The 27,192-nt window shown below is 38.4% G+C and overlaps 4 protein-coding genes across 5 annotated transcripts; 3 read left to right on the forward strand and 1 right to left on the reverse strand.

Annotated features, from left to right (window-relative positions):
• Nucleotide 1: 1 nt before the first annotated feature.
• Nucleotides 2-2,481, forward strand: LOC125069109 (ras-related protein Rab-10). The gene is made up of 4 exons (XM_047678477.1): nt 2-224; nt 462-661; nt 748-837; nt 1,398-2,481. Exons 1-4 carry the CDS (start codon nt 98-100, stop codon nt 1,590-1,592), a joined length of 612 nt encoding a protein of 203 aa, XP_047534433.1. The 5' UTR covers nt 2-97; the 3' UTR covers nt 1,593-2,481.
• LOC125069105 lies at nt 2,478-5,897 on the forward strand. Of its 2 annotated transcripts, none has more exons than XM_047678474.1 (3): nt 2,478-2,483; nt 4,636-4,878; nt 4,960-5,897. In XM_047678474.1, exons 2-3 carry the CDS (start codon nt 4,651-4,653, stop codon nt 5,848-5,850), a joined length of 1,119 nt encoding a protein of 372 aa, XP_047534430.1. In that variant the 5' UTR covers nt 2,478-2,483; nt 4,636-4,650; the 3' UTR covers nt 5,851-5,897. The 2 variants fall into 2 exon arrangements, with proteins under 2 accessions (XP_047534430.1, XP_047534429.1); XM_047678473.1 differs by lacking the exon at nt 2,478-2,483 and adding an exon at nt 4,233-4,311 and having other exon boundaries at nt 4,604-4,878.
• On the reverse strand, nt 5,886-7,469 carry LOC125069107 (proteasome subunit alpha type-6-like). Its single transcript, XM_047678475.1, has 5 exons — nt 7,309-7,469; nt 6,985-7,161; nt 6,650-6,805; nt 6,176-6,449; nt 5,886-6,004 (listed from the first exon to the last, which is right to left on the reverse strand). The coding sequence occupies exons 1-5, from the start codon at nt 7,382-7,384 to the stop codon at nt 5,947-5,949; spliced, it is 741 nt and encodes a 246-aa protein (XP_047534431.1). The 5' UTR covers nt 7,385-7,469; the 3' UTR covers nt 5,886-5,946.
• A 528-nt stretch (nt 7,470-7,997) lies between these two features.
• On the forward strand, nt 7,998-26,332 carry LOC125069108. Its single transcript, XM_047678476.1, has 4 exons — nt 7,998-8,327; nt 9,001-9,245; nt 25,712-25,808; nt 26,130-26,332. Exons 1-4 carry the CDS (start codon nt 8,174-8,176, stop codon nt 26,330-26,332), a joined length of 699 nt encoding a protein of 232 aa, XP_047534432.1. The 5' UTR covers nt 7,998-8,173.
• Nucleotides 26,333-27,192: the final 860 nt, after the last annotated feature.

Raw genomic sequence — 27,192 nt, forward strand, 5'->3', positions numbered from 1 at the left:
ATGGCTGATGGCTGAGGCTGAAGTGTTAGCTGTCACATTTCTGATCGAATGATTTTTGATATAAAATAGCTTCGTTTTTTTCATATAAAATAATAAAATGGCCAAGAAAACTTATGATCTGTTATTTAAACTGCTCCTTATTGGTGACTCTGGTGTTGGCAAAACTTGTATATTGTTTAGGTTTTCAGATAATCACTTCACAACGACATTTATTTCCACTATTGGTATGAAACTGAACCATCTTTGTATTTTTGTGTCCGTGCAGTGTTTAATTTTATATCCATTTATTAATATATCTCATTGTTAAGTAAAATTAAATGTATTTTGTATGAATATGAAACATATTTATTTCGTACGTTATATATTGGTAAAAAAACATGGATTAATTATATTTTGATGGAATTATATTAAGGTGTGTAACAAAACTTGTTTTTTTTTAATGTCTCTTTTTATTTCTTCAGGTATAGATTTCAAAATCAAAACAGTAGAACTTCGAGGTAAAAAAATCAAACTGCAAATTTGGGACACAGCTGGACAAGAACGATTCCACACGATCACTACTTCCTACTACCGTGGCGCGATGGGGATAATGCTGGTTTACGACATAACAAATGAAAAAACATTTGATGATATTGTCAAGTGGTTAAGAAATATAGATGAGGTTTGTTAAAAAAAAATCTATTTCTTTTAATTTCGAATTGAATGAAAGCTAAAGTATTCTATACTGTCTTTAATTTTACTTTATAGCATGCCAATGAAGATGTGGAAAAAATGATACTGGGTAACAAGTGTGACATGGAAGAGAAGCGAGTAGTCAGCAAAGAGCGGGGAGAAGCAGTGAGTTTAAATATATTTAACAGAAAATACTTGCAGTCATTTTAGACACAAACATTATCAGAGCCTTTGCATAGATTCTCAATGAAATTCACCTTATTATCTAAGAGCTAATTTGCATATTGTCAATAAAATTAGAAATAGAAGTTCATTAATTACCAATAGTAACCATTATAAACTGCACCATGAGTCATATTATTATCTTCAGCTGGGCTATTTTTATCACTCACTCATGATTTCTTGTAATATAACCTAGCAGTAAAACCAAGCAGTATTGAGTTTATTTGCATATAGACTATAGTGTCTTAACATAATAAGCACACCTGTTAATTAACTTTCAATCAACAATTATTTATCAATAATGAGATTATTATCACTACTTTCTCATTCAAACCATCACCCTCAATGTTTTGGTGATTATTGAAAGTTTATAGTAATAAAAGAAATTCAAATATAATACCTTAATCATATATTTTTAAATGTAAAATTACAAAACTTCTGCCACGGGTGCATAAGAAAACCGGCAGCCCGACACGCTTTCATGTACGGCCGCGACGTTTCAGATCGCGCACGAGCACGGCATCCGGTTCATGGAGACGTCGGCCAAGTCCAACATCAACATCGACCGCGCCTTCTCCGAGCTGGCGGAGGCCATCCTGGACAAGTCGGCGGGGCGCGAGGCGGACGCGGACCACGCGCGCATCGCGGTGGAGCGCCGCCCGTCGCGCGCGCCGCCCGCGCGCGCCTGCTGCTCCTAGAGCCGCCGCCGCCGGACACGCTGTCGTTTTTATTTATTCTATGTATATAACCGTTTCGAATGTAGATAAATGATTCGCCTGGCTTTCGCGTCGCGGCCGCCGATCGCTGTGCTTCGGAACGACGGACGAACGCACGCCTCGACGTTTCGGTCTGACGCGTATCCGTCGTGTATTCGTCGCAAATGGCTCTGCGAGTGCGGAACGCCCGCGTTTCCGTCGCGATCGCTTTTAAAAGTTACGTTATCTTCGGAGCCACGATATAAGCGTGAGGTCTTTAGCTTATAGTCGTAGTCGGTCTCGTTGTATTTCAACTTAATCCTCGCTTCTTTGCATAGTACGTGTTACTTATTTGTTATGATGTCTCTTATATATGTCGGTGATCGTAACTGTTGTGTAGATGCGAGCCTCGACACCGGCTGGAAGCTGGCAACGGTGTCGTGTCGCGACGGTAGCCGCCTCGGCTCCGTCTGAGCTGTAGGTTTGAGTGATGCGTGTGCAATAATTCTCCACGACGACGGTGTTCAACATAAGTAATGATTAATAAGATATTTTATTTGCCACATTATTAACCTCTATTAATCACATGTCGGCTCGCTGGAAAGATAAAGTGCAATTAAAACAGGTAATTTACGAAACAATAGCAGATTACTTAAAAACTCCAATAGCGTATAGTGAATAGTTTCATATATAGATTTATATTGAGGATCGAGGGCTACATGCTTCGTTGCATCTAACTCCAAAGCGCAGCATAGCTATGAACAGCGACATATCCGCGGAAGCAATAGGTATACTTAAATTACTTTTATCAGCCAATATCTATGGCAACATTTTTAATAATACATTATAACTTACGTATAATCATAGTTTAATTTAGTGATCGCTCTTCCGATCGTATCGTCGTCGATTGCGTTGTATTCGTGTCGACTGTACTTAACTTGTTTATAAGTTAACTTCTTATGTGGAGTCTTAAAGTTGAAGGTACTTAGAAAATTAAAATTATTTTTAACGCTGATCAAAATCAGATTACTATCGCTCTAACTTGGCTTTAATCTGAATGGTCATTGGTCGGTTGCACCAGATGACGCAATACGCGACCAATTAGCGATTAGTTATTCACATTGGTAAAGCTGACTTTGATCAGCATTTCGAAGACTAGAAATAATTTCGGGAGTGAAGAGGTTTTACTAAATTAGACTAATGAAATTTAGGTTATTATATAAGTGAACTTGTACTTTATTATAATGTACGTTGATGGATTATTAAAAAAATACTATTTTATCGTACGGTGTATGTGTCTCGTCGTCGGTTTTTACCCGCTTTTATAAATAAACATCGGCATTGTATATTATGTTCATAATAAACAACCTATGGTACACGATTGTTTTATTTCAACCCAACCTAGCGACCTTCCTTCTAAAAATTCTATTCTTTTATTTTATTCTATTCTTTAATTCTAGTCTATTTTTTTAACTACATAAGTGTGTGCGTGTATTTAAAGTAACTAACATAGAAATGTTATCGGAATGGCCTTATTATTTAAAGCAATATCATCGGTCGTCTAGTTCAAATTGCTAGAAGCAATGAGACCAGTGCACAAATTCACTCAATATCTTAGTATATAGAGTTAACCATTCTATCATAGAAAACAATTTGGATTTACGAGAGGTCGCTTGACTATCGAGTATCGAGCTTATAAGGAATATCTATGAAGCCTAGGAGGAGTCAGAGGATGCCTTAAGGATTTTCTACGACCGATCCGAAGCCTTTGACTGTGTTCAACATGAAACTGGTCAGAAAACTATATCACTATAGAATTGGAGAATGTGCGCTCGACTTTCTGACTTCTTATCTTAACAATAGAATTCAGAGGGTTCACTCTAAAGGAAAAAGATCTCCCACAGTCTCAGTTGGTTGGTATGGATAGTAAGGTTCAAGTATTAATCCTTGAGGGGGGTCCCTCACAGATCAATCAAATTTCTATTCCATATATTGTTGGGAATAAACATGATATAGTATTGTTTGCTGATGATAGCTCTTTAGTTTTTAAAATTAATAGAAATATAGATATCAGGTACAGTATGACAATGTAAGCAATGCTATCTCTGATATAGTACACTGATTTAACGTAAATAATCTTGGGCTAAATAATAAAAAAAAAATACTGTTAAATTTTGTCCACCAAATGTAAAAAATGTAAAAGCTGATAGGGAATCGATAGATCAAGTTGAATCAGCTGCATTTCTTCGCCTTACTGTTGATGTCAAGTTGCAATGGGTCCCTCAACAACGGATTGACGAGTAGACAGAGTTCTGCGGCATTTGCGGTCAAAAAAAATTAGATTATTTACCGATGATCTATAACCTATACATATTCGGTTAAAAAACAAAAACAAATTAGATTATATTTGTTTTGCACGCTGATAATTTAACGTGAGGGGATACCGTAACGCGCATTCGTGAGTGAACAGGCCCATAAGTGTTAATCTAATGCAAGCACTGAGACAATTATTATCTTACTGACCGCTTTTACTACAAATATTGTAGAAAACAATCAGACGTTTTATGAAGGATGTAGTCGGGGAGGTTATCGCGCGGTCACGAGTCATCGAGCTGCTATCTTAGAGCTGCGTCGCCGCGACCCAGTACTCGCTTAACAATGGACTGGACACAGTGGCTAGTACTACTATATTGTTTTTGTCACGGAGCGACATCAACAGAACGTAAGTCATTTCATATTATTGGTTTTTCTACGACGATAATACATATTAGACCGAACTACTGGTGTACTCCGAAGTGTAATGTAAAGTAAAGATTACTTGATATCTATCAAACATGTAAGCTGGAGGATGATAAATTTGTAGTATTTCGAGTAAATTTGTAGAATTACTATAGTCTTCGAAGTTGCAACGCTCCAGGGGGCTGCCGGGGCACACTGCAGTCAGAGGCCAGTTAAAAATAAGAATTTCCATGTAATTCGATAACATTTAAAGTTTCCCCACCGGGCGGATACAGCGCCATGCGTGATCGAGCTGCAGTGCGCGGAGTGCGTGCCCGACAACATGCCGCTGGTGACGTCACAGCGCGCGGCGGACGGCGCGCTGCGCGCGGCGCACGGCGACGAGGTGGCGCTGTCGTGCGGCGCCGGCCGCCTGCTGGCCTTCCCGCTGCGCGCCGGCGTCGTGGCGCGCTGCGAGGCCGGCCGCTACCGCGTGCCGCTCGACGGCTCGCTGCGCCACCTGCTCGAGCTCGGCTGCCAGGAGAACGTCTTCGAGGACGTCCTGCACGCGGTACGTCCGATACGTTTCGATCGTCGAGTCACGTAAACGTATATACTAATTATATATAAATTTCATTTATCGTTTCCTCAGGTCGAGTATTGCTCTCCGCCGCTGAGGGGACGCGCCTACCAACTCCAGGAAGAAAATTCTAACATTCGGCACATGGCGACGCTGTGCTTCGACGAGGACCGCGGCATCGCGACGTTCGCCCGCGTGAGCAACGCCCCCGCCAACGCGCTGCGCCTGCCGCCGCACTCCGAGCAGCGAGCTCCGCTCTCGCTCTTCGGCAACTTCAACGACATGTTCGATTCCAACACCAGGAGCATCGCCGAGAAGCTGTACTCGGACGACGACAGGATGAACAGACGCCTCCGCGAGCTGTTCAAGCACGAGAAGTTCTCCTTCGCGGGGCAGAACCTCACCGCGGCCGGGCTGCTGAGCGCGCACTACTTCGACGACCAGAACATGCGGGTCGCAGACTTCGTGTCGAACAAGGTGGCGGTGTGGACGAGCGTCGCGACGGGCAACCTCGAGCACATGCAGCGCGACGTGGCCAAGTTCGCGAAGATGACGCGGCCGCACGCGACCGTAGACGTGTACGCGGGCACGCACGGCGCCATGTCGCTGCGGACGGGGCACTCGCGAAAGGAAATCTTCCTGCGGGCCTCGCGGTTCCCCGTGCCGAAGTACATCTGGACGGTCGTGCACGACAAGGCGGGCAAGCGCGCGCTGGCCGTGGCCGTGCTCAACGACCCCTTCGTGGCCGTGAGCGAGATCCGCGAGGCCGTGTTCTGCGAGAGCGCGTGCGCGCACGTGTCGTGGCTGGCGGCGCTGCGGCGCCACCGCAACTACGAGAGCCCGCTGTACGGGCTGGCCTTCTGCTGCGACGTGCACGACTTCGCGCGCGTCGTGGCCGAGCTGCCGGCCGCGCTGCTGGCCGACGTGCCGGCCGGCCGCGCGGGCTTGCTGACGGACTTGTAGTGATGTTGTGTCGCAAATAAAACGCAAATAAAACGTAGGATGTGAAATACATTTTTTATTTAAAAAACATTATATCATTCATTGTTGTGGATTCTTTCAATCCTTTTCTGCTATGGCAGTTAGGTGCCTGTCGATTTCACTTTCTGGCAGTACTCTAAAAAACAAAAGAAAACTTTATAAGTTAGAGCAAACTTTTGCATCCACGGTTTAGTTTGACTGACAATAATTAATTTTATTTTTATATTTAAACATAGAATCAATTTACATGAATAACAGTTCAAACGCTATTAAATAAAATCACGGTAATTGATAAAAAAAACAATACCTGAATTTTGGATTTTCCTTTGAGACTACCCCAACCTCAATCTCTGAAGACTTGAAATCGACAGAGAGCACTTGTGAAAGACATGAGATAGCTAGCTGTATGGCATCATCCGAAGACAAGTCGGCACGTTTCTTAAGCTTTTTCTCGAGATAAGCATTTGCATCAGTGGCCTTGGAACCCGCGGCCACAGCTTTGTATGAGCAATAGTAGCCTGATGGGTCAGTCTTGTATACGTTGGGGCCAGTTTCATCGTCATATGCAATGAGCATCATACCTTTAAAAAAAAACAAAGCATTGACTATGGCTAAATATTACAGTAATATTACATCGAATCATTATATTAAAAAGATTGTATCACAACATCCAAACAATTCAAACTTAACATTTCAGGCACAATAAAATGGAAAAATTAACTTGTTTCTTGAATATGCTAAGTAAGTGATGAGTAAGCAATTCCAGATCTTTCAAACTTACTGCAGCCGAGTGGGCGCATCTCAGCATTCTGTGTATATACTTGAGATATGTCAGCAATGCGTCGGCATAGAATGTGTACTGGTATTTCAGTGCCATACTTGTAAGTCCAGTTTGCTGCTTCATAACGAGCCCGCTGTACTTGCGACCTGCTGTCAGCTGTAATAATGTGTTTGTACAGATATCAACCCAAAAGCATCAGACTATGATCTTAGATAAAGTTCAGTCTACATTGGTCTATAGTAATGAAATAAAAATATTTCAGATTACTTCTCAGTTGTAATTTTTTTTTTTTAATTTGCTTTCAAACAAAAAAGAAATGTATAAGTTGTTTTTACCCGTCATGCCGGTCATAACACATCCTATGCGATCTGTAAGACGGAAGAGATGAGTGACAGAAGCAGGGTCTAGTAGACGGTCCGGCACCTTGCGTTGAGCGGCTACTACAGCGCCATCAGCGCCTCGGAGTGCAACCGATGTTAGGCCGCCTTGATTTATAGCTTTTAAAGCGTACTCTGTGGTCATATAATAAACAAAGTAAATCAAAACTACTGTAGTTAACCTCATATAAAAAAATATTTAAAGTGAATCTCTTTGCACCTCAAAAGATTGTGAAAAGTTAAAACTTAACTTCTGAAGTGTTTAATAAACCTTTTCCTTACCGACTTGATATAATCTGCCTTCTGGCGAAAATATAGTAATATGTCTATCGAATCCAGCGCTACTTTCACGGGCCATTTTAATTGGTTTTTAATAGTTTAACAATTTTTTAAATTTATAAAGCTGGAAATATGACAGCCGCACAATGATTGACAGAAACGCTTTAATATTTCAATTTTCAACACTCATGATAGGTATGTTCTTTTCATCATATCATTCCAATTTTAACCAATCATACTACATGCATCTTCCCAGTCATTCTCCATAACCAATAACATTAAAGTATAAAGAACTTCAAAAAACTTTTTATTACAAAGGCTAAGAGCGAAATCATTATGCTTTATACTAAAAACAACATTATTTATATATATTTTTTTTTATTATAACAATATGGTCTAATAAATACTAATAGAAATAATGATGTACATTATTCAAAAGTAAAAGGTAAAAATTAATTCTGATAACCGAAAAGAAAACCTTTAAAAAAAAATAAAAGCGTCAAGTAATGTATATATTTACTCCATAATTTGACCGGTTTTTATTAATTATTTCTGTTTTGCAAGATCTCTTACTTATTTTCTAATGAAATACTTATTGCTTGTCATATAGTTGTTAAAATTAAAATGTCAATGACAAATTGTCGACTTATCAGTTGAGCAGTTGTCACTTGTCACTTGTCAGTTGTTGGCCGTATATATTTGTGAGTGGTTGTGTGATTATAATTTTTATTTTAGTTTAGTTTCGTCTTCCTCAGTTATCAGACCTTTTATGAATTGAATAATAATTTATTTCAAAGGTCTGGCTTATATAATTGTTTTACCTCCAACCATCTGTCTTATTATCTTCGGAAAAATTCAAACAGCAAAGATGCAAGAAACCGTTACAAATACAAACGAGAGGAAATCCTTATTTTCTTCTTTCTTGGAAGTCCTGGAAGCCCGAGAAAAGCAAGCTCAAGCTGATCGGCAGATTCAAGAGGAAAAATATCAAAGAAGAACTCAACGAATTTACGATTTTCATGGTGAATTCAAAATCATACGTCTTTTAAAAAAAAGTGTTTTAAAAATATTTTCATTTAAAAGCAATGTGCAAAAAATCCAGCTCTACATCCGTCATTGTAAATTAACTTACTAATAATATAAATTATTTTATATTTATTAATAATTATTTATATTTATTATTATGACCTTACTTTATTATTTTTCATATCATTAATTTCACTAATAGGATATTATATATTAAAAATTGTATTTATATATTATGTAGTTTCTTAAATTAAATTTATTTTTTTTCTTTTACTTATCATTGGTAATAATGTTTGTGAGTTAGTAATTGTACATTAATGCTTAATTTTAAGTTGTGGTGACTTAATAATTACTGCTATTTAATACTTATATATTTCTGTTTTTGTTATTGAAAGTGCATTTTATATGATAATAATGTTTTAGTAATATTGTCTCGCTACATGTCAATCGCAATGAACTTAGGATTCATTCAGAAGATGCAAATTAACTTAAGTTTTAGGTTTTCATTTAAGCAGAACACCAGTAAAGTGCAGGATTTGACAAAATGATCTATCTAACATTTTATTAGAGATATAGTCAGTTATATCCTCTTACTCTTATGATGGATACTGAACTGCAGTCTTCTATGGTAAATTAGTAAGATGGCTTTACTCAGTGTCACCTTCTCAGAACGCCAACAACGTGATGCAGTGGAATTGCGACGGTGCCTAGACTATGTGTCGCAGCACGCACATGTGCTGGAGTCTGTGCTGCGTAGCGCTTCAGGAGAGGGCGTCCCACTGTCGGCGGCGCTGGTCAGGCAGGCGGCCGCTCTGCAGCGCTGTATGGCCCAATGTGTGGCCAACGCGTCCCGCATCCGACACTTGCTCACTGCCGCGCACCAGCCCCAGATGGATACCATGCTCGCTAAAATGGTAAGTTTGATTGATATAATGAATGAAATTGTTGAAGCAATGAAATGAAGACTAATAAATTAACCAAATGATAAAACCTCGAGAGATGTTTTTCCATCAAGATCATTAAATTTGGAACCCGAGTCAAAATAGTTAGAGATTTTGAATAAATGGCCCTGAAAGATGCACTAAAGTAAAATAATAATAATAATCCCATTGCTAAGCCACACTTTCTTTCCCGTTTTACATGTTATAAGTTCATAACGTTATACCTAAATCCTTGAATGATTTATTTGTAACAGTAGATTTGAAGTTCTGAGAAAAAGCATGAGGAAGAGCTTCACGCTTAAACTCACTAATTTCAATTTAGAGTCATGCGAATCTGTTGGTTATACTTGTAGTGATGGACTTCGAAAAGAATCGCGAGTTTAACTACTTATATTTAGATCATGAATATTCTTTCGTTTTGCTCATTAAAAACAATCAGTAAAACCAAAGAACGTTTCGTATTTACTTAATGACAAATTATTATTACTAAATACAAGTAACAAACACGGCCTAAATATAAGTACGTTTTAAATAAAAACGAAAATAAAATTGAACCTGCGATGGAGCAAAAACACCGCTTACATTAATGACATAAAGCCAGCGGTACAATAACGTATATTACGTCCGAAGACTTAACTATAACTGAAGTTTGTAATGAATCGTGTTACAGGGGGGTATGCCACAAAAAACAATTTACTTGTTTTTTTTTTACATTGTCCGCTGCGTTCGATGTTAAACATATTGGTAACAAAAATGCAGTGCAAATAATAAGTATAAAATATTGAATATAACACACGGCAGATTCGATCATGGAAATTACATAATCTTGTTTAGTCAGCTGATATTCGTATACATACAAAAGTACTTCATGTATTTTTTTCGTGTTTATGATCATAAATAAATCTTAAATGTGTATTTTTATTCATTTCTGAAGATTAGAAACGCGTAACTCATGTTAAAAAGTGATAAAATAAATGTCAAGTTCGACTCTATTTCGTATCAGCTCATTCTATTGCGTATGAGTACGATCGGTATTATAATTTTTCTCATACATACATATCTGAGTTTTACTTTATCAGAGAACGGTTATTGTATTAAAACAAACCGTTATCCGCCGTTAATGAACCCTAATTAAAAAAGCTCGACTTAACATACTTCGAAAGATAAGATTAATTTTAATAAAGAAAATATAAACTGAATCATAAAATTGTTTTTTAATTCTAAATTTATTATATTATTTTTACTGTTAGCCTTAGCCCTATATAAATATATGATAAACCGACGAAAAAAAAAACAAAAACAATGGTTTCACTAATTTGATTACTTCCTTCTTTTTAAAGTCGGCTAAAATTTAATATTATAACATTAATGTTATTTTTTTTTCGAATCCATCAAAAGTTTGTGGCCTCATTTTACTATACGAAATTGTTACATTCAGAGTTTCTAACACAAAAAAACAAAAACATTTCCTCGTTATTGTACCAATAACGATACTATCTATTTATTTATCGATTATCGATACACAGATGTAAGCAAATGTCTGCTTTTATGTTATTGTTTATCATAAAAACAAATCGCCGATGTTTGGTGAAACCAATCCTAATACTTTTCGTAGACTTTCTAGGAGAGCTTACACTGACACTGCGTGAGCTCAGCTGCACACAACGGCATAGCTAAATGAGTTAATTTATTCACTTTAAAGTGCAACACGCTTCATACGATTTCATAATAAAGAACATTAAAAATCGATTTTAAACCTAATCACGAGTGTCGCATCATTTCGTGACTTGTCATAAAAATTCGGAGGAAAATGATTCATGTGATGAGGCGCGCAATTACAGAGAGAAAGTCTCTTTGTCACGTCATGTTCATTTGTTTTAGGTAACGATTGTGATTGCGAGAGTCTCATTCATTGTCTCATCTACTTATAAAGTTAATGTATGTTTTTATGGTTGATTGGGTTTTTTACTTACCAAGTTCACTTAACTTTAAGTTATTTTAACATTTTACCCCATGATTATTGAAATATAATTTAATTATATAAATAAATACTATTAGTATGGAGCTAAGCTACTAGTACCTATCCATATACTGCACTGGAATTATTTACTTTTGTAATATTTTCGCTTAGTCTATTCCAATGGAAGTAGGAAAAAAGATAAACAAACTTTAGATTTATGTATTTCATGATATTTGCTAATAACTCAGCTGTATTGTGCACTACTAAGAGGATATGATTAATATATCTTCATTATACAACACTTTTGCATTTAACTACTTATTTCCACTTTAATTTTACTTCCATGATTCCGATAACAGTTTCGTCGACATCCCAAACGCCATTTTTTCGCTATACTGAGTATCATAGCTAATGAAGCTCTAAACTAATGATACTGCGTCAATTTGCTGTCAAATGTTATTTATTTGGCTTTTTTCCTGTTATAGTTGGAGTAGAGTATATGACTGTTGGTCCTATATATGTATATTACCATCGAAAGTCACAATATTTGTATTAAAATATATAATATAATGTTGTGTATTGTTATTTGGAATTGTCGATCTTCACTTAGATATAAATACATATGTGGATTCAAAACTTTAGGTTGTTTTAGTACGGACATGAGACCCGTCAATTAAGGCGCCAATCACTGCGTAGGTACTTGCTTCTTGCGATGTCTTAATGCGTTCGTATAATTATGTAGGGTTGTTACTTAGCATATTTGCAGGAGGGTCGTGTACCAAAACAACTTAAGTATAAAGATCACCAATTTCAGCTATTCATCTAATAAAAGCTGTTTATTATTTAAACTATATATTTAATCACTGGCGAACTTTCCTAGAATATTTAAAAATGTATTGAAAACTTAATTTTGCTTTAATATCTACTTCGGACTATGTGTATTCCTGGAGTGCGAAACGATTTGTAAATCAACATAGACAATAAATGTAGAAACATTAACAAAACTATATAAAAAGCCAAGAAGAAATTACTGAGCTACTTATTGGCTCTTCTCGACTTAATCTATATTTTACTTCCTGCCGCTTCAGATATATTGATTTATCTTATGTATTTTAATGTCGATTATGATTCATAATGAACTTATAATATCACTAATTACCTACTTACTTAACATAAAACGGTTTACTTTAAACCGAATGTAATGACACGGTTTTGAAACGCTCATTAGTGGAGAAGTCGTAATAGTTGCCTGAGCAATGCTACTTACTTAAGTCGGTCGCTTCTTAAGAGCTAAATACTTAAGTCTCATCCTCGTCTCTCACGACAGACAGTCTGTGCGTCAACTGAGCACACTGAACCCTTTGTTGTGCTTTGCTTTCTAGCGTCATCTTCTAATTCGTCGATTACTTCGGTGTCAGCTTTTCCATTACGAAAACTTGAAATCTGAAATCGTCGCAATAATTGTATATTTTTATGTTGCTGCCTCCGTGATGTATGTATATGTCAGTGTCCTTGTATTTTTTTCGATCTTACACATCAGTCTTTCTAATCGGCCGGTTTAGCAACACTATAATATATGATTCTTACTACTCTCCCAATAAATCATTTATCTAACTTTCTATTATAGAAGTGCTGTCTTACTTATAAGAGTTTTCATTAACTCAGCCTGCGTATATAATAAATCCCATTAAAAGACAATATTTTAATATTTGAAAAAAAAACCAAAGCAGTGTAGGTACCTACTAGAGATACTCCGTTGTGTATAACATAAGATTAATTTATTTAACATGTACTCATGACTCCTAACGTGACTCCTACACTAACGAGTGAAGTTAAGTATAAATTGTAAAAAAAAGTAAATTCGTTGCACAGTGATCTTGATTAATGACGAAGTGGACACTCGGAGGCCCTTGCGTCTAAATAAATAAGTCAGTATCATATAAATTCTCACGGTATTGCAACGAACTGTAAATGATGTTTTAACAAAGTGGTATTGTCAAGTGTTCTCACAATTGAATCTTTTTGTTTGTAAGATCGCGCGTGCCCTTAACGTCAGCTGGCTGGTTAATAAAATGCCTTTCAACTGCACGAGTCATCGTTGTGTAAGATTTGCTTCCACGTTCATAACAAAGAAGATCAGTTTTTACCGGATCAAGTCGATTATTTAAGTCAAACACACACGCAAAACTGAAACGCCATAGTTTTTGAAGTGATTTCCATTAAATAGCTGATATTTGCAAGATGATACATTTCACACTTACATCTTTATTGCGTAACTACTAACTATTAATTTGGAGGTAGGGCACTCATCAGATATTGCCCGCCAAACAGCAATACTGTAATGTATTTTTGTTTTCCGGTTTGACGGGTGCGTATAGCTACAGGCACAAGGTAAGACGTACATACATACGTACGCGTCTTCAGATAATAGTTTATGGCTGGATACACTCTGTCCTGTTCGTTTTTTTTAAATGAATTCTGAAGTGATTTAGAGATGTGCGACGATAACAAATTACTTGTAACATTGTTTTGTTGATATATAATTGGCGGTCGGTCGTTGCCTTGAAGCACTACCGCTGTAAAAACTGGCTCCATTCGTTTTTACTATTTTTTCCCACACGGTTACTGATGGAAATCGTATTGTTAGTAGTTTACGTCGGTTTTTTGTCGCGCACCTATTCAAGACTATTTTCGTGTTCCTTAGCATTACGCACACCACGCTTACGATGACTCGGAAAAATAACGCACCCGGATTGCTACGAAAACTTTATATTTATATTTTAACCTTATATGTATTTTTGTTATCGATTGACTGACTACTTAAAATGTGCAGTCTAAACTGGTGTTTCTAATGAGATAGAATTTTGCACTGGAATTTCTTATGGGAAGTAGATGAACACTAATATAAGATATTTCAAAATTCATCACATACTGGGGTAAGGTGGGGGATGAGAGTTTGTATGGGAAATCGTTACCTCTAATGCTAGTATTCATAAAATTGGAATTTACGTTTATTGTAATGAGATATAAGAGGATGATATATATGGAAATCGGCAAGTACTAAGGCTTGCGTACATTAGTAAAAACCAGTTATTATAGTGATTTCGAAAATTCATCCTTTAAGGAGCCTAAATTGGGGATAAAATTCTATATGGAAATTCATCATTTTTAAACAAAAATAGTATTCATTTGTCAGGAAATGTACTTGATATCCATGATTTACTCAGGTTTTCAACTATATATGTACCTATATGTAGCAATTTCGTATGAAATCTATTACCTAACTTTCGTTTCAACCATCATTTTGTTAATTATTTTGGCCTTAAAATACATACATGTAAGCTCGGCTTTGTTTAGCATTATAGCAAGTTTTGCTAGTTGTCGTAAAATCAATAACTTCCAAACCTGGACACAAGGTGGGTTTTTTTTGTTGAAAGTTATAATTGATCATTGCAGATAATTTTTTTGCTTGCACCGAGACCGAGCTAAACTTAGGGAATGGGTAATGCAGGATATCTATGGTAACATCTAATAGAAAATTCAATGGGTTTCTGAATGTTTTCGATGGTATACCCCAACATTGTACACGGCTTGTACATATTATAAAATTGGAACTGAATTATTTTACTATAAATCCATGTAAATACGTTAGTATTTTTTTCTTCAACAGAGTTCAATAGTCGGATCAACACCGTACCGCGCGTAGCATTAATGTGTACATAAGTATGAAAGAGTTACTACGCACTTGTAATTTTATAGCATTCCATTACTTGCTTTGTAGGCCGTCTACTCGCTTCCTTTTTACAAAACTTGTGTCATTGAGAACTATTAGATAATCTATGTTACCCATAACGTGAAAAAACGAGTATTTAGTATAGATGAAATGGTTAGGCTAAACTTCGCATGTTTTCGTGCAAAATTTAACATTTTAATAATATCATTTATAATTTCGGTTCTTCCGAATGCATTTAAATTTTACAATAAAACAATAAATTAATCAACAATATTTGATACGACAGATTTTGAAAACGTCTTTCAATTGCGTGTTTAAATCATCATCCTCCTGCCCTTATCCCAATTTTACTTGGGGTCGGCGCAGCATGACTTCTTCTTCCATACTTCTCTGTCGGACCAATTTAATTGCGTGTTTAATACCAAGCCAAAATATATATATTAGACCACCTCACTTTATATAAATATATTAGACCACCTCACTTTATATCATCAAAATCGAAATGTCCTTTTCCTTTCGAAAGATGTAAACATTTATAAAAGAGCGCATTGAATTTAATAACATTCTGTATTTTTAAGTTCGTTTTAAATACTAATAAAACTTTGCAGCACTTAGACCACACTATGCGTCGCCCTCATTCGCACAGAACTCGTCAAATATTTCTATTTTCTTGCAAGAACGCGAGCCGCGGTGAGTTTCTTCAACGTGTTAGTTTTGCAATACTAAAGTACTCCGCGTGTTACGGCATTACAGCCAATATTTTCTTTACGTGCTCGTAAATACCACGCACTATCTGTTATTCATTGATGATACCAGTAGGTATACAGTACCAAATGAAATAATATTCAAAAATTAGCCAAGTATTGATACAAACGATTATTTCTTTTAATTTTGCCATCAAATATTCTTAATTACTTACTAGAAAATATATTGTTTTTGAACGTAGTTGTAGGAAACATCTCTTTTAATATGTAAATAAACAAACATGTATTTTTAATTAGTATTTCTACCAGAGTTATATTTAGTTTAAAATGCAACGCTATACAAGTACACTATTTCCTCAACTATTTATTGTTCTTGTACACAGATCTAGTTTAGATCTGAGTGTACTAGATATTAGGCCAGTGTACAGTTGCGGGTTGTTTCGGTTTTCAGTGCTGGGCCGCTGCGCCGCCGCCGGAGGGCGTCGACCCTCGTTACTCCCGCGGAATCACTTGATTATCCTCGCCCGCGCACACAATTTTTCACACTCACTCACTTAAATCATTCGCCTTCATTGCTCACGATTACACCTCATTCACGGACGCGTGTTGCTGTAATTGTATTTGCGATGTTTCATCAGCCTCTTTGAAAGGGACCGCTTGACGACTTTGGGTCGTTGCAATACGCTAAGCACTATGAATATTTGCAAATCATGAATTGCAAGTCTTCTGTCGTCTATATTTAATTACCAGATAGAAGACAGAACATTTTTACGTACGCACCCAAACACGTACGCGTGTAATCTTTAATCTGCATATGGCTTAAAAAATAATCACAACTTTTCTAAATTAGTAAGACATATCGTTCGTGTGCTTTGTTTTGTATTGAGCATACTTAAAATAGAGTCGATAAATAATGCGTATATAAATGGTTAACGATTCTCAAGTTGAAATTGAGCACGGTAAAGACATCATTAATTTGTTCTAATGGTTATAATTCAAGCGTATATTGCGAACGGAACGTGATCGTTCATCAGTAGCTCGTGACCGTTTCAAGTTCGCTTCGAAGATTAAAACACTATTAAACGCTTAGCACATTATAAATGCTGGCATGAGGCAGTTAACAGTAGCCTTAGCATTGGTCATTATTGGTATTGTGGTCAAGGAAGCTATTTCCAGTACCTGTAAATGTTTCCAATCGGTTATTCTCGAGCTAACTGCTAGTGGAAACATTTTAATCACACATGGCTATGTTATTATTATTGTAAGTTTATTTATGTGGTGAAAACAGTATTTTTTAAATTTAAAATTGTAATGCTTAGGCGGCAAATTCTTGCAAGGAAAATCTGAATTTAAGTATAATAGGATATAAAATCCTTTTGCACTGTCTTCATATATGTACGTTTACAAAGCGGCGGGCCGTAAAGGGACGCCTTTACCTCATACATAAGTCGTGTTTTAGATATCATAAAGTATTTAGCTAGTTAAGTTATAAATATGTTTTTCTGAACAAGAAAAGAATGCGGACTTACTGGTATCTAATACGACGTTTCTCGGTGCCGGTGTTAAAATATTGTTTCAATAGTTGTAATAGTTTCCGTTTCTGCCTCGATTAAACCAGTTCAAGACTCGATCAAGTTATTCGCTCGTAGTTGTTACATTTACTTGTAGTTTTTGTTAAAATTTTAACTTTGACAAACAAATATATTCATTTTCTCTATCGCATTTGTCACAGACGCTATTGCATAGTCTCGTTCCGCTTGGGTAATGCCCAGCATCGAGTAATGCAATTTTTAAAAGGAAATATGAAAACTAGTGTATTGGTTAATGTGTAGTGAATTTCAGCTCCGACGCGGCGGCGGCGCCGCGGCGGTGGGCGACGAATTATTTAAGCCTCGTAGGATTATCGATCTACATATAACTTATTTTTCGGGCATGTTGCTGTTGTATATAGCGGCTTCAATTTGGATATGTTGTTAATTCTCAATTAGGATGTATACGGAGCGATTTGCAAGTCTGCGGGAGCAGGACCCCTCAGTGGCGCGTCGCGGAGGGCAACGGTCATCGAGGATGTAGGGTGGGCGATGAAATCACATGCGGTCGCCAATTAACCGCGCGGGCAATTGAGTCGGCAGCAATTATGCCGTTAACGCGGTAATGTCTCGCGCTCGCCGTCGCGCCGGAGCGGCTGATTGATCGCGGACACGTGACACGAGACAGGTGCCTCATGTCATATAAACCTCAACTTATCCTAAATCAAATACATCCTATTGAAGGTAAATATGAAGATAAAATCCTCAAAGCGAGAAGAGAGCCGCTTAAGTTAATTTTCAACATTATTTTACAAATTGCAGGCCGATGTTTCTTACGTGGAATTGACGGTTCAACTTTGACGAGCAACAGATTTATTGTCTTTTTAATGGTCGAGACCGGTGCCGCTCCGGGCCGCGGCGCCGGCTGCCAAGTGCCAACACTCGGGGAGTCGTCGACCGTCGCGCCGGAACTTTGTTGTCTCAGAGTCTCGACGCGACACGTCTAGCCGTAGTCTGATTCCATATTGCACATTTCAAAATTGCATTTTAAATTAAATGCGTATGAATTGTCATCGTCTTAGATGTCGCTAAACAGCCGCGACCGGCAGATGTGATTGTATGAAATATAATCCCTCGCGCGTAGATTTGACGATCTCATGTACGCTGTTATATTCTCGGAGCGAAACTTCATAATTTATAGCTCAGAAACGTTACCAACTTTTCCGGGCCATTGTTCATTCTTTATATTTCTTTCTAGGGGTAGTTTTATTTTCTCTTTTGTTTTCTGTTTATTTTGTTATTTTTTTTTTTACGACTTTAGTTTTGGAAGATTGGATGTTTTTTTATTAAAACTTTATGAAAAGTCTTATAAAACGGTTATGAAAAAAAAAACAGGTCCAGTAGCCTTTATCGAACAAAATAAATTTAAAATATAGCCTCTAATCGTGAGCTGATATTTCAATACAACATAAGATTATTCATATGACAATCGATAAAATAATACAGCGGGACGAATGTCACAGTAACACGGTCACACTCACTGATGTTCTCCACTCGACGTTCGACATGTAAACACACAAATAGTTCACCCACCTTCGCGTTGTTTACGATGCGCCAGATACGACGTTCTCAATAAAAATATCTCACGGTCAATCGTGAACAATACTAATCCAGCGATAAAGCGCTCATTATGTGTTATCGCATCGAGTTTAATTAAAACAGAGAAACTGATACGAACTTCGTAGACATCTATCGCATCGTAAGTATAGTTTGTTCGACAGGTTAGCGACCCCGAGGTGTCGACATTAATCATTCCACGGTAACTATCTGATCGGGCCGGCTAAACAGGGGTCAATTGTTGATGAGTTCTAACATTTGTCACGCAGCTTTTAGTTAATTTTAGACGGTAAATTTAATGGCCGATACAAACATATTGTTTTTTTTTTATAGTTACTTGGTGGTAGAGTTTTGAGGGATACCTCCCAGGTACCTCAGTCCAGTACCCCTCACCACATCATCTACCACCAAACTCATGCGCCCACGCGCCTACCGTTATTATAAAAAAATAAAAAATAAAAAAAGGAACGACAATGCTACAAATATTTGTACTTAGTAATCCCAAACGGGCTGCCAGGAAAACCCCAATTGAAAGTCTGTAATCGTCTCAGCGTGCTATACTTTCACACCTTAGAAAACTACCGTATTAGAAAAGGACTCGATTCATATTAATTGGATTGTATCATCGAACGTCAGCGGCCGGTCCCGATTAAAATGCGTCGACGCAACCTCGCACTGTCACTTTTAACGCAAAGCAAGCGCGCGAGGAGTCGCCGACCAGCACTCAATGACTACATTATCGCTTCTTTGTGCATTTAATTGAATCGATATTGCATTATCACATTGTAGCAGTAGAAAATAAGTGAAATCAATTTGCGTGGCTTCGAGTCATTCGTCATTTGGAGAATCGACAAATACTGCCGTTTCATCTCCATTATGACCGTACGAGAGTGACTCATATTGATTCACTTTCATAATACACCGTTAAGGTCCGGAAGAGATGTTCGCGTTTCGGGTCGGATTAACGTGTCATCGTAGCAGTCGTTCGATACAGTGGACACGCTCTGTTAAAGGCGCCGGTAAAAGCAAAACAGCGGTACAATCAAATATGAGGGCAATTGTAATATCTCGTGCATGGGATTTGCATATAAACGGAAATTACCTTTCTAATGGCGCGGGCGGTGCGTCGGGCGGAGGCATTGTTCGCCTAATCGGTGAAAGCACAGGACGGCCGCCGCTACGACCCGCCGCCGAGCCCACCGCCGAGCCCGCCGCCGCCACACGCTCGGACCTCGACCCTCGTGCTGAACTATATTCACGTGTCGACTGTTCCTCTAGCGGTTAATGATTATATTGAATATGTTTTAGTATGGAGTCAAATTAAATTAGAACGACAAGTTTGCCTAACGGCAACATGTTTTTCGCTTCGTCTGATATTAGACGCGTTTTCCTGTGGTTTGGTGAAAGTCAAGCCGATATATTACACAAAGAAAGGTTCTAGCTAGAAAGTTTATTTATCGGAGACCATATGAGTATTATTATTATTCGACAGCTGCCTTGCGACGTGTGTTCAAAACGATACACGAAACATAAAACCGTAATAAAAAGGGCGTTTTTTAACATTTTGGAAATCTCACTTTAATCTTGAAAAGGTACAAGTACCGGAGTTTATAGAAGAAACGTGCGAAGTTATTCTTTACTTAAAATTTGAATCAGGGTATCTCATATTTTATGTATACAGATCTATAATAGCTTAAAGGATTGAAAAACATCTTGCTTTATCCGGAGGTAAAATGGACTTGTCTAGGACCACCCGTGATCGATACCAATGACCGCTAAAGATCAAAAGTTTGTGTTTCGGTTTTGAGGACGAGTTGGCCGGTGTAGCTACGGGCACGGGTAATATAATATCGTAGTGGTGTCTGGAGTGGTTCATATTTTTTTAATTAGTTTGTTTGTGAATCTGCTAGTTCAAAATTGAAGATTTCTTTTAGTCTCGGTTTGCAGAATAGTACGGTATCTGATAAAGAGAAGTGGGTCGCGTCGTATCTCTCCTGGATTCGCAATCTCGTGATAAATATGTAGATGTATGTCGAACGATTGTTTTGATCCGCGTCGCGTGCTAATGTTTATCTGTTCTAGGTGTATTTAGTTTCACACTTATTAAAATTTTAGTTGTTGTTACTGTAATGTTGTCATTTTTGAAGGACAACAAAGGTACATACTGAAAAAAATGTATAAACATTCAATTTGATCCAGTGGCGTTTTTTAAGACTTAGCGCCCAGGACACAAAAAGATTTCGCTCTGCAATGAAAAATTATTCATATTATTAATTATTTATGGTAATAATGAGTTATAGAAAACATGACTAATTATCATTTTTAAAATGTTCTTCATGTTATTTTAGATGAGTCCAAATATCTATTATCATTATTAGGGCTGCCGCCCCGGCACGTGTCCCCTGGCCATAGGGTACATATGCCTGATATCTGACTGATTCGACCGCTTAGTTCGTTTTTCGGTAGTCATGAGTTCGTATTAAGTATTATTTAATGAAGAATGGCTCAATTCTTCTATATAGTTATATAGTCATATAATTACCGGGTCATCGCACACTATTATAACGTTTGACACGGTGAGATGAAAGAAACGACAAAGTCAGCAAATCGAGGTTAATTAAGAGGTCAACACGCTCCGTGATACGTTTTGCAAAAATAATTACTTAAAGTTTTTTTTGTAAAATCGCGAATTAGTACGAAATCAATCGAAACGATGAAACAGTTTGCATGTAGTTGTTTTTAGAAACTCCCAAAATCTCTTAAACAAAGATAGAACAAGCGTGGAGGTGTGAGGGGAGGCGACACAGTTCGATGGTCCTTAACCTTGCTCCGACGCTGACCTAATTTTCTCCGTCGCAGAGCGGCCACGGAATTTGTTTTTATCAAATCAAAGGTTTTATTTATCCAAGTAGACTTTAGCGAGCACTTTTACATCATCATTTTACAAGATTAATTAAATTTCACTCAATTTTCGGATTACCAAATGTTCCATCTGTACAACATATAATTTTCGCTCTCTACTAACGAGACACGTTGTTAGTAAAATATGTTTCAGCTACGAGAAATTAAATAACTAAAGAGACCCGAGAACATAAAAGAAAGAACGATTCTTTATTTAAAATTTCCAAATGATATGTTAGTGATCGCGCGTTTAGTGGGCACTGAGTCTCCTCCGTGTAATGTAAGAGGAGGCGGGAGCGTGGCGCTCGTGACGTCGACTGTTGTTTGTGCTCCGTCACGCGTGGGGGTCCTGACTATTGTGCTAACTAGCACTAACGCTCACTCGCAGCACCCAGTGCTTAACCTGTTTTGCTTCGAAAGTTACTTCTCTCGCAGTGGTACATACATGCTCCATTCTCGTCTTAATGTTTTTACATTCCCTTTGCACTTTTTGTAATATTCCAATCGCTATTGAGATTAACGATTGAAACCACCGCCGTTCAATCGCAGATGCCGTATTGTGATTCTTATGTCATAGTCTATTGTTCTGTTTGTGCGCTTTGCTTGGCCGACGATTAATTAATATTCAGATCAGTTGGTGACCTATTTTTATGATTCAGACATTTTCGGTTTCTGTAAATGAAGCTCCGTGAGCAATCGAATTGGGAATAATCTAAATAAGCATACAAACTTTATTTTTAGCTAGAATTTATATATTAATTTGTATAAGCCATAATAATGAAGATATATTTTGTTCTTTAATATTATTGTAGATTATTTTTCGCTTTTTGTATTAAAGATACGTAACCGGCTCGTGACGAGCTAAATAAGCGCCCGGCCGTCGGAGTTTCGGAGGCCTCGGAGTTTGCCACGGAACGAAGGAGCGGAGTGTTGTGATTATCAAAATATCCGACCGAGCTGAGAATATCACGATCCTGGTAATTATTGCAAAAAAGGAGATCTAGGAGAAGAGCGAGAGTTGAGAGGGATGCGCCCGCGGCGAGACACGCCATCGCCATCGCCAGTGCGATGTTGTAATAATAAAATAAAGTAAACAGACAAACTGGCACAAAAATAAACGTCACGTGATATAATCGAGTATCGACAACGGAGACGAATACATAACATATTCATTGAACAACAATTGAACAGCGTGGTCAAATATGTACTCAGGGTCATATCAGGGAAGATTCTGAAAGAAATCTTAATTAAGACTTTATCATAGAACACAGTTTAATTTTAAAAGGCCGGGTAATATATATATATTGTAAATCTTTCTAAAAGGTCAAACCAAGCATGTGCTTTAATTCCCAACATCGATAATATTAGTTGAACTCGATCAATTGAAGTTGTGGATACACCAACAACAATTTATGATGTAATTTGAATTACAACAGCTACAGAATATTATGTTTAAACGTTAGCGAGTCATATGTTATTTAGCTGGCAGGCGAGAAGGATGGATTCATTGAAAGTCTAAATTTGATCAGCGTCATCGTTATATTGGTCATAGTAACAGGATCGCTTCGCGGCCTGACCGATTGACCTACTGCTAAGGTGCTGCTACTTATGGTGTTCTCAGTGCGCTTATTTAATGCCTGAGTAACATTGATTTTCAAACTAATTATACGAGTGAAGGTACATAACGGCACCTTTGGAGTGCTCGTGTCTTAAGTAAACGCACTCAGTGTACTATCATTACACACCGATCACTAAGTTACAATTTCTCTGTTATTTTTTAACGAATGGTCCAAACAAATTTTAAAATCAATCTATCATCGTAGTATCATTAAGATGACATCAACCAGCGCAGCCGAAACAGTGCAGCGACCGCACATCACGGCCCTGACCGTCACCGCTATTTATACGCGCACGCGCCGCGCCGCGCCGCGCGCACCGCGTTACGCGTGCCGCGTGCCGCGAGCCGCGTAACAGGAACTATTTCGCGCGCTGTTTTTACTCTATTTAGTCTTTTTAAGTGTATTTCGGCTTCTTTTGATCTATTTTCGTAAAGAGAAAGCAAACATTCAATCTAATTTAGGAGATCGAGAGAATATATCGTAATATGCTGAAAACTTCATAACCATATCGTTTTCATTATCAGTACGAAGTTTAACTCGAGTCGTGACGTTACACTATCAAAATTGTTGAATATCTTTTATACATGCAATTAATATTCATAGAAAATTAAATTAAATTATTCGTACAATACATCGTCACATGTACCACAAGCTCGAACTCAGCTTGTTATGAGAGGAACATTAGTAGGGATAAATAATAATTGATACTTATCACTTTTAGTGAGCATGCACGAGCATGTTGTTAGTCTTCATGATGTCTTTTTGTATAGTGGTGCACGTGAAACATAAATTATTTTCAATTATAACTATTTATTAATTACTTAATGTTGTTTTGTGAGGTCGTCGACTTGGATGATTAATTAATTTTTAAGGTGAGGAACCTTAACAAAGAGCAATTTTCAATGGGAATTATAAATATTAAATACCCATCCCTCGCGGAGCATGTTTCACGTGAATTAATACGATTGCAGTGCCGTCTTGTATGATTCGGTCTGTTTACAGTGTTTAATAGTATCAGTAAGTATTTATGTTTTCGCTAACATTATGTTACTGACATATGTTTAACTGTAATGCAATACATTTTAAGATAAACGCTCTTAGTGTTAAACTAATACTTAACAAACAGTATTATGTTTGTTTCTTTAACATTTTAAAGAATAGAATAAAGTTACCTCATAAACTCGGGTTAATTAACCTAGATTATTTGTAGTGTGACTAAAGTCAGTGTTGACCTGATTTGTGGTGTCCGACAACTCCGCCGCTAGGGAAGGGCGTCGTGTAACCCGACACCGGGAGGTACTCGTGGTCATGCGGCTTCGCGACCGCCGCGGGCCTCGACGCTCGATACCCGACACATGGGCCTCCTATCTGTACCATTTTCGTTATATTCATTATTTTATTATTATTACTGTTCTCGTACTCGGCGTTAAAGGAAAACAATCGGGAGGAATCCGACCGCGCAGATTTCATTGAACACGAGCACGTTTTCTTAAAATCTTCTCAAGAGAATAGGTACCGGTACCTCGCCCGGACGCGGCACTTTAACGTGGGATTAGGTTTCTTACGTATTAATATATATTTGAAGCTTTTATTTATATAAATGATTTAAAAAATCCTACCTCTTAAAATGATATTAAATCTATTTATCCTTAATAATACGAGATTAACCAGGATTAAAAGCAAATTGATGTCGTCATGTCGTAGTTTCCTGTGATGTCAAAACGTTCGATAGAGCCGTGATACTAGGAGTCGAGCGCGCTGGTGGCCGACGGCAGATGTCATATTTTATTTTAGGATCGTTGCCAGAGTGTCTGACGCGGCCGAGGCTCCATTCAACTACAACACGCTAATTGTACGCACAGACATAATGTACTGCCGATAATCACTCATGACTTCCGTATTAGGAAACGCGGTGAACTTGTACGGATTCTTTAAATAGGACACTTTCAACAAAAGAACGCGAACCTTACTTACTGCTTACCTGCTCCTACTAATCGATATGTCACCCTTTAAATTGCTGATAAGAAATGAATTGTGATAGCCTCAAGTGATCAAACTGTCATATGTAGTTCTGGCATTTGTAACTCCACTAAACCATAATGATACTAACATTACAAAGGCGTAAGTTTGATTCGTTCGTTTGGAAGGACTCACTCAATGTATTACTATCTTTCACGTTATAATAAATAATAGTTTGTACGATTTAGGTTATGTGATTTGTTGCATTTGTTGAGATGTGTTTTTGTACACCTTTGTGTTATATCGACGTGTTGGAGAGTTATCGCTCGACGCTGGCGTGTATGATGGGTGTATTGCTACTTGGCTTTGAGTTGACATGAAACAGTGATGTAACCATGAGGTCGTGCGTTGTCGCAGGAGGCAGAGCTCAGCACGTGGACAGCGTTCCTGCAGCGCGCCGTCGATGCTACGTACAACACGGAGGTGGTCATAGACAACGTGCAGAACCTAATTGGTAAGCTACACTAAAGTATAAGATTTAATTTGAAATTTTATCTATTATATATAACTTCTTGCTTTTACAAAATCAGCCTTATACTGAATGGTGAAACATTTTTCACAACTTTATATAAACTGACAGTAATTAATTTCGCTTATTCCTTTAAGAAAAACGTAATGACGTATATTAAAACGTCATTATCGAAATTATTAAATATCGGTTTTAACACTTTAGGTTATTTTGTACTTCGATACATCAAATCGATGCGCTTCATATAAATCGGAAATCGTATATCGAGGACGCGCACGTTACATTTATAATAAAATAAAATTGCAGCGGAGCAAAAGCGATGCGTGCGCGAGGTGTCATCGAGCAGCGTGTTCACGTCGCTGTGCGGTGCCAGTGCGAGCGGAGCCGCGGCCGAGGGCGAGGCGGGCGCGGAGGCGGCGGCGGGCACGGAGGAGGCGCAGGCGGCGCGCTCGCCCGCGGGCCGGCGCGCGCCGGCGGCGGCGTGCAGCACGCCCATCGCGCGCGACTAGCCCCCGCCCCCGCCCCCGCCTGCGCGCCCGCCGCTCGCCGCGCTGTGCTGCGCGCTGTGTCCCGCCCGCGCTCGTGCCGCAGACTCACTCTCGCGTTAACATGTATCGTTTAAATCGTCATCGACACTGTAATCGGATCGTCCGGTCGGGGGATCGAATACTATTTATTTTACGTTTATCGATAAATATTCAGTCTCAACGACCGGACCGATTCTGAAATTATCTCGTGAGAGCGTCGACTCCCATCTCCGCGATCGGTTCGACGAGGACCGATCGGGGCGGTGCGAGACCTAAACACAAAGTGTGCAAATATGTAAGAGCGTATCGAAATCGTATAAACATAAATAATCGTGTTATGTCGGGACGTGAATGAGGATAGTATTCACGGAGCCCCTGCGTCGTCGCAGCCGACGGGCCGGCCGCGCCGTGCGTGCCGCGCGTGCCAGCGAGCGAGCGGCTCGAGTTTCACTCCGGGTATGTCTCGTTTCCGCTCAGACAACTTGTAGAAAAACCTTAATTGATCACTTAGTACACTTTAACGAGAGAACGATTACGTTTTTCCGCAAAGTAGTCTCTCTTAAATCTCAACCCGAGCGGCCGCGTTCCGCAGTCTACGTATCGTGTTTGCATCGATGATGTGCTGCAAGGAGTTGGAGCTGCTTGAAATAAATATAATAGTCGTTCTTAGCTCGAGTCGAGAGTACGTTTACCCGCTACTCGGCTCGCTCGGAAGCTCCGCCGGCTGGGCCGGCTCGCCGGGAGGGTCGGACGGACGGTCGCCGAACGTACGAGGAGGTGTCACTCCACTGCCTTATCGCGTGTGTTCAATTCGCGCAAACTGCCGAATATATTGTTTCTGA

This window comes from Vanessa atalanta, chromosome 15 (assembly GCF_905147765.1).
Source record: "Vanessa atalanta chromosome 15, ilVanAtal1.2, whole genome shotgun sequence".
NCBI classification, from domain to species: Eukaryota; Metazoa; Arthropoda; class Insecta; order Lepidoptera; family Nymphalidae; genus Vanessa; species Vanessa atalanta.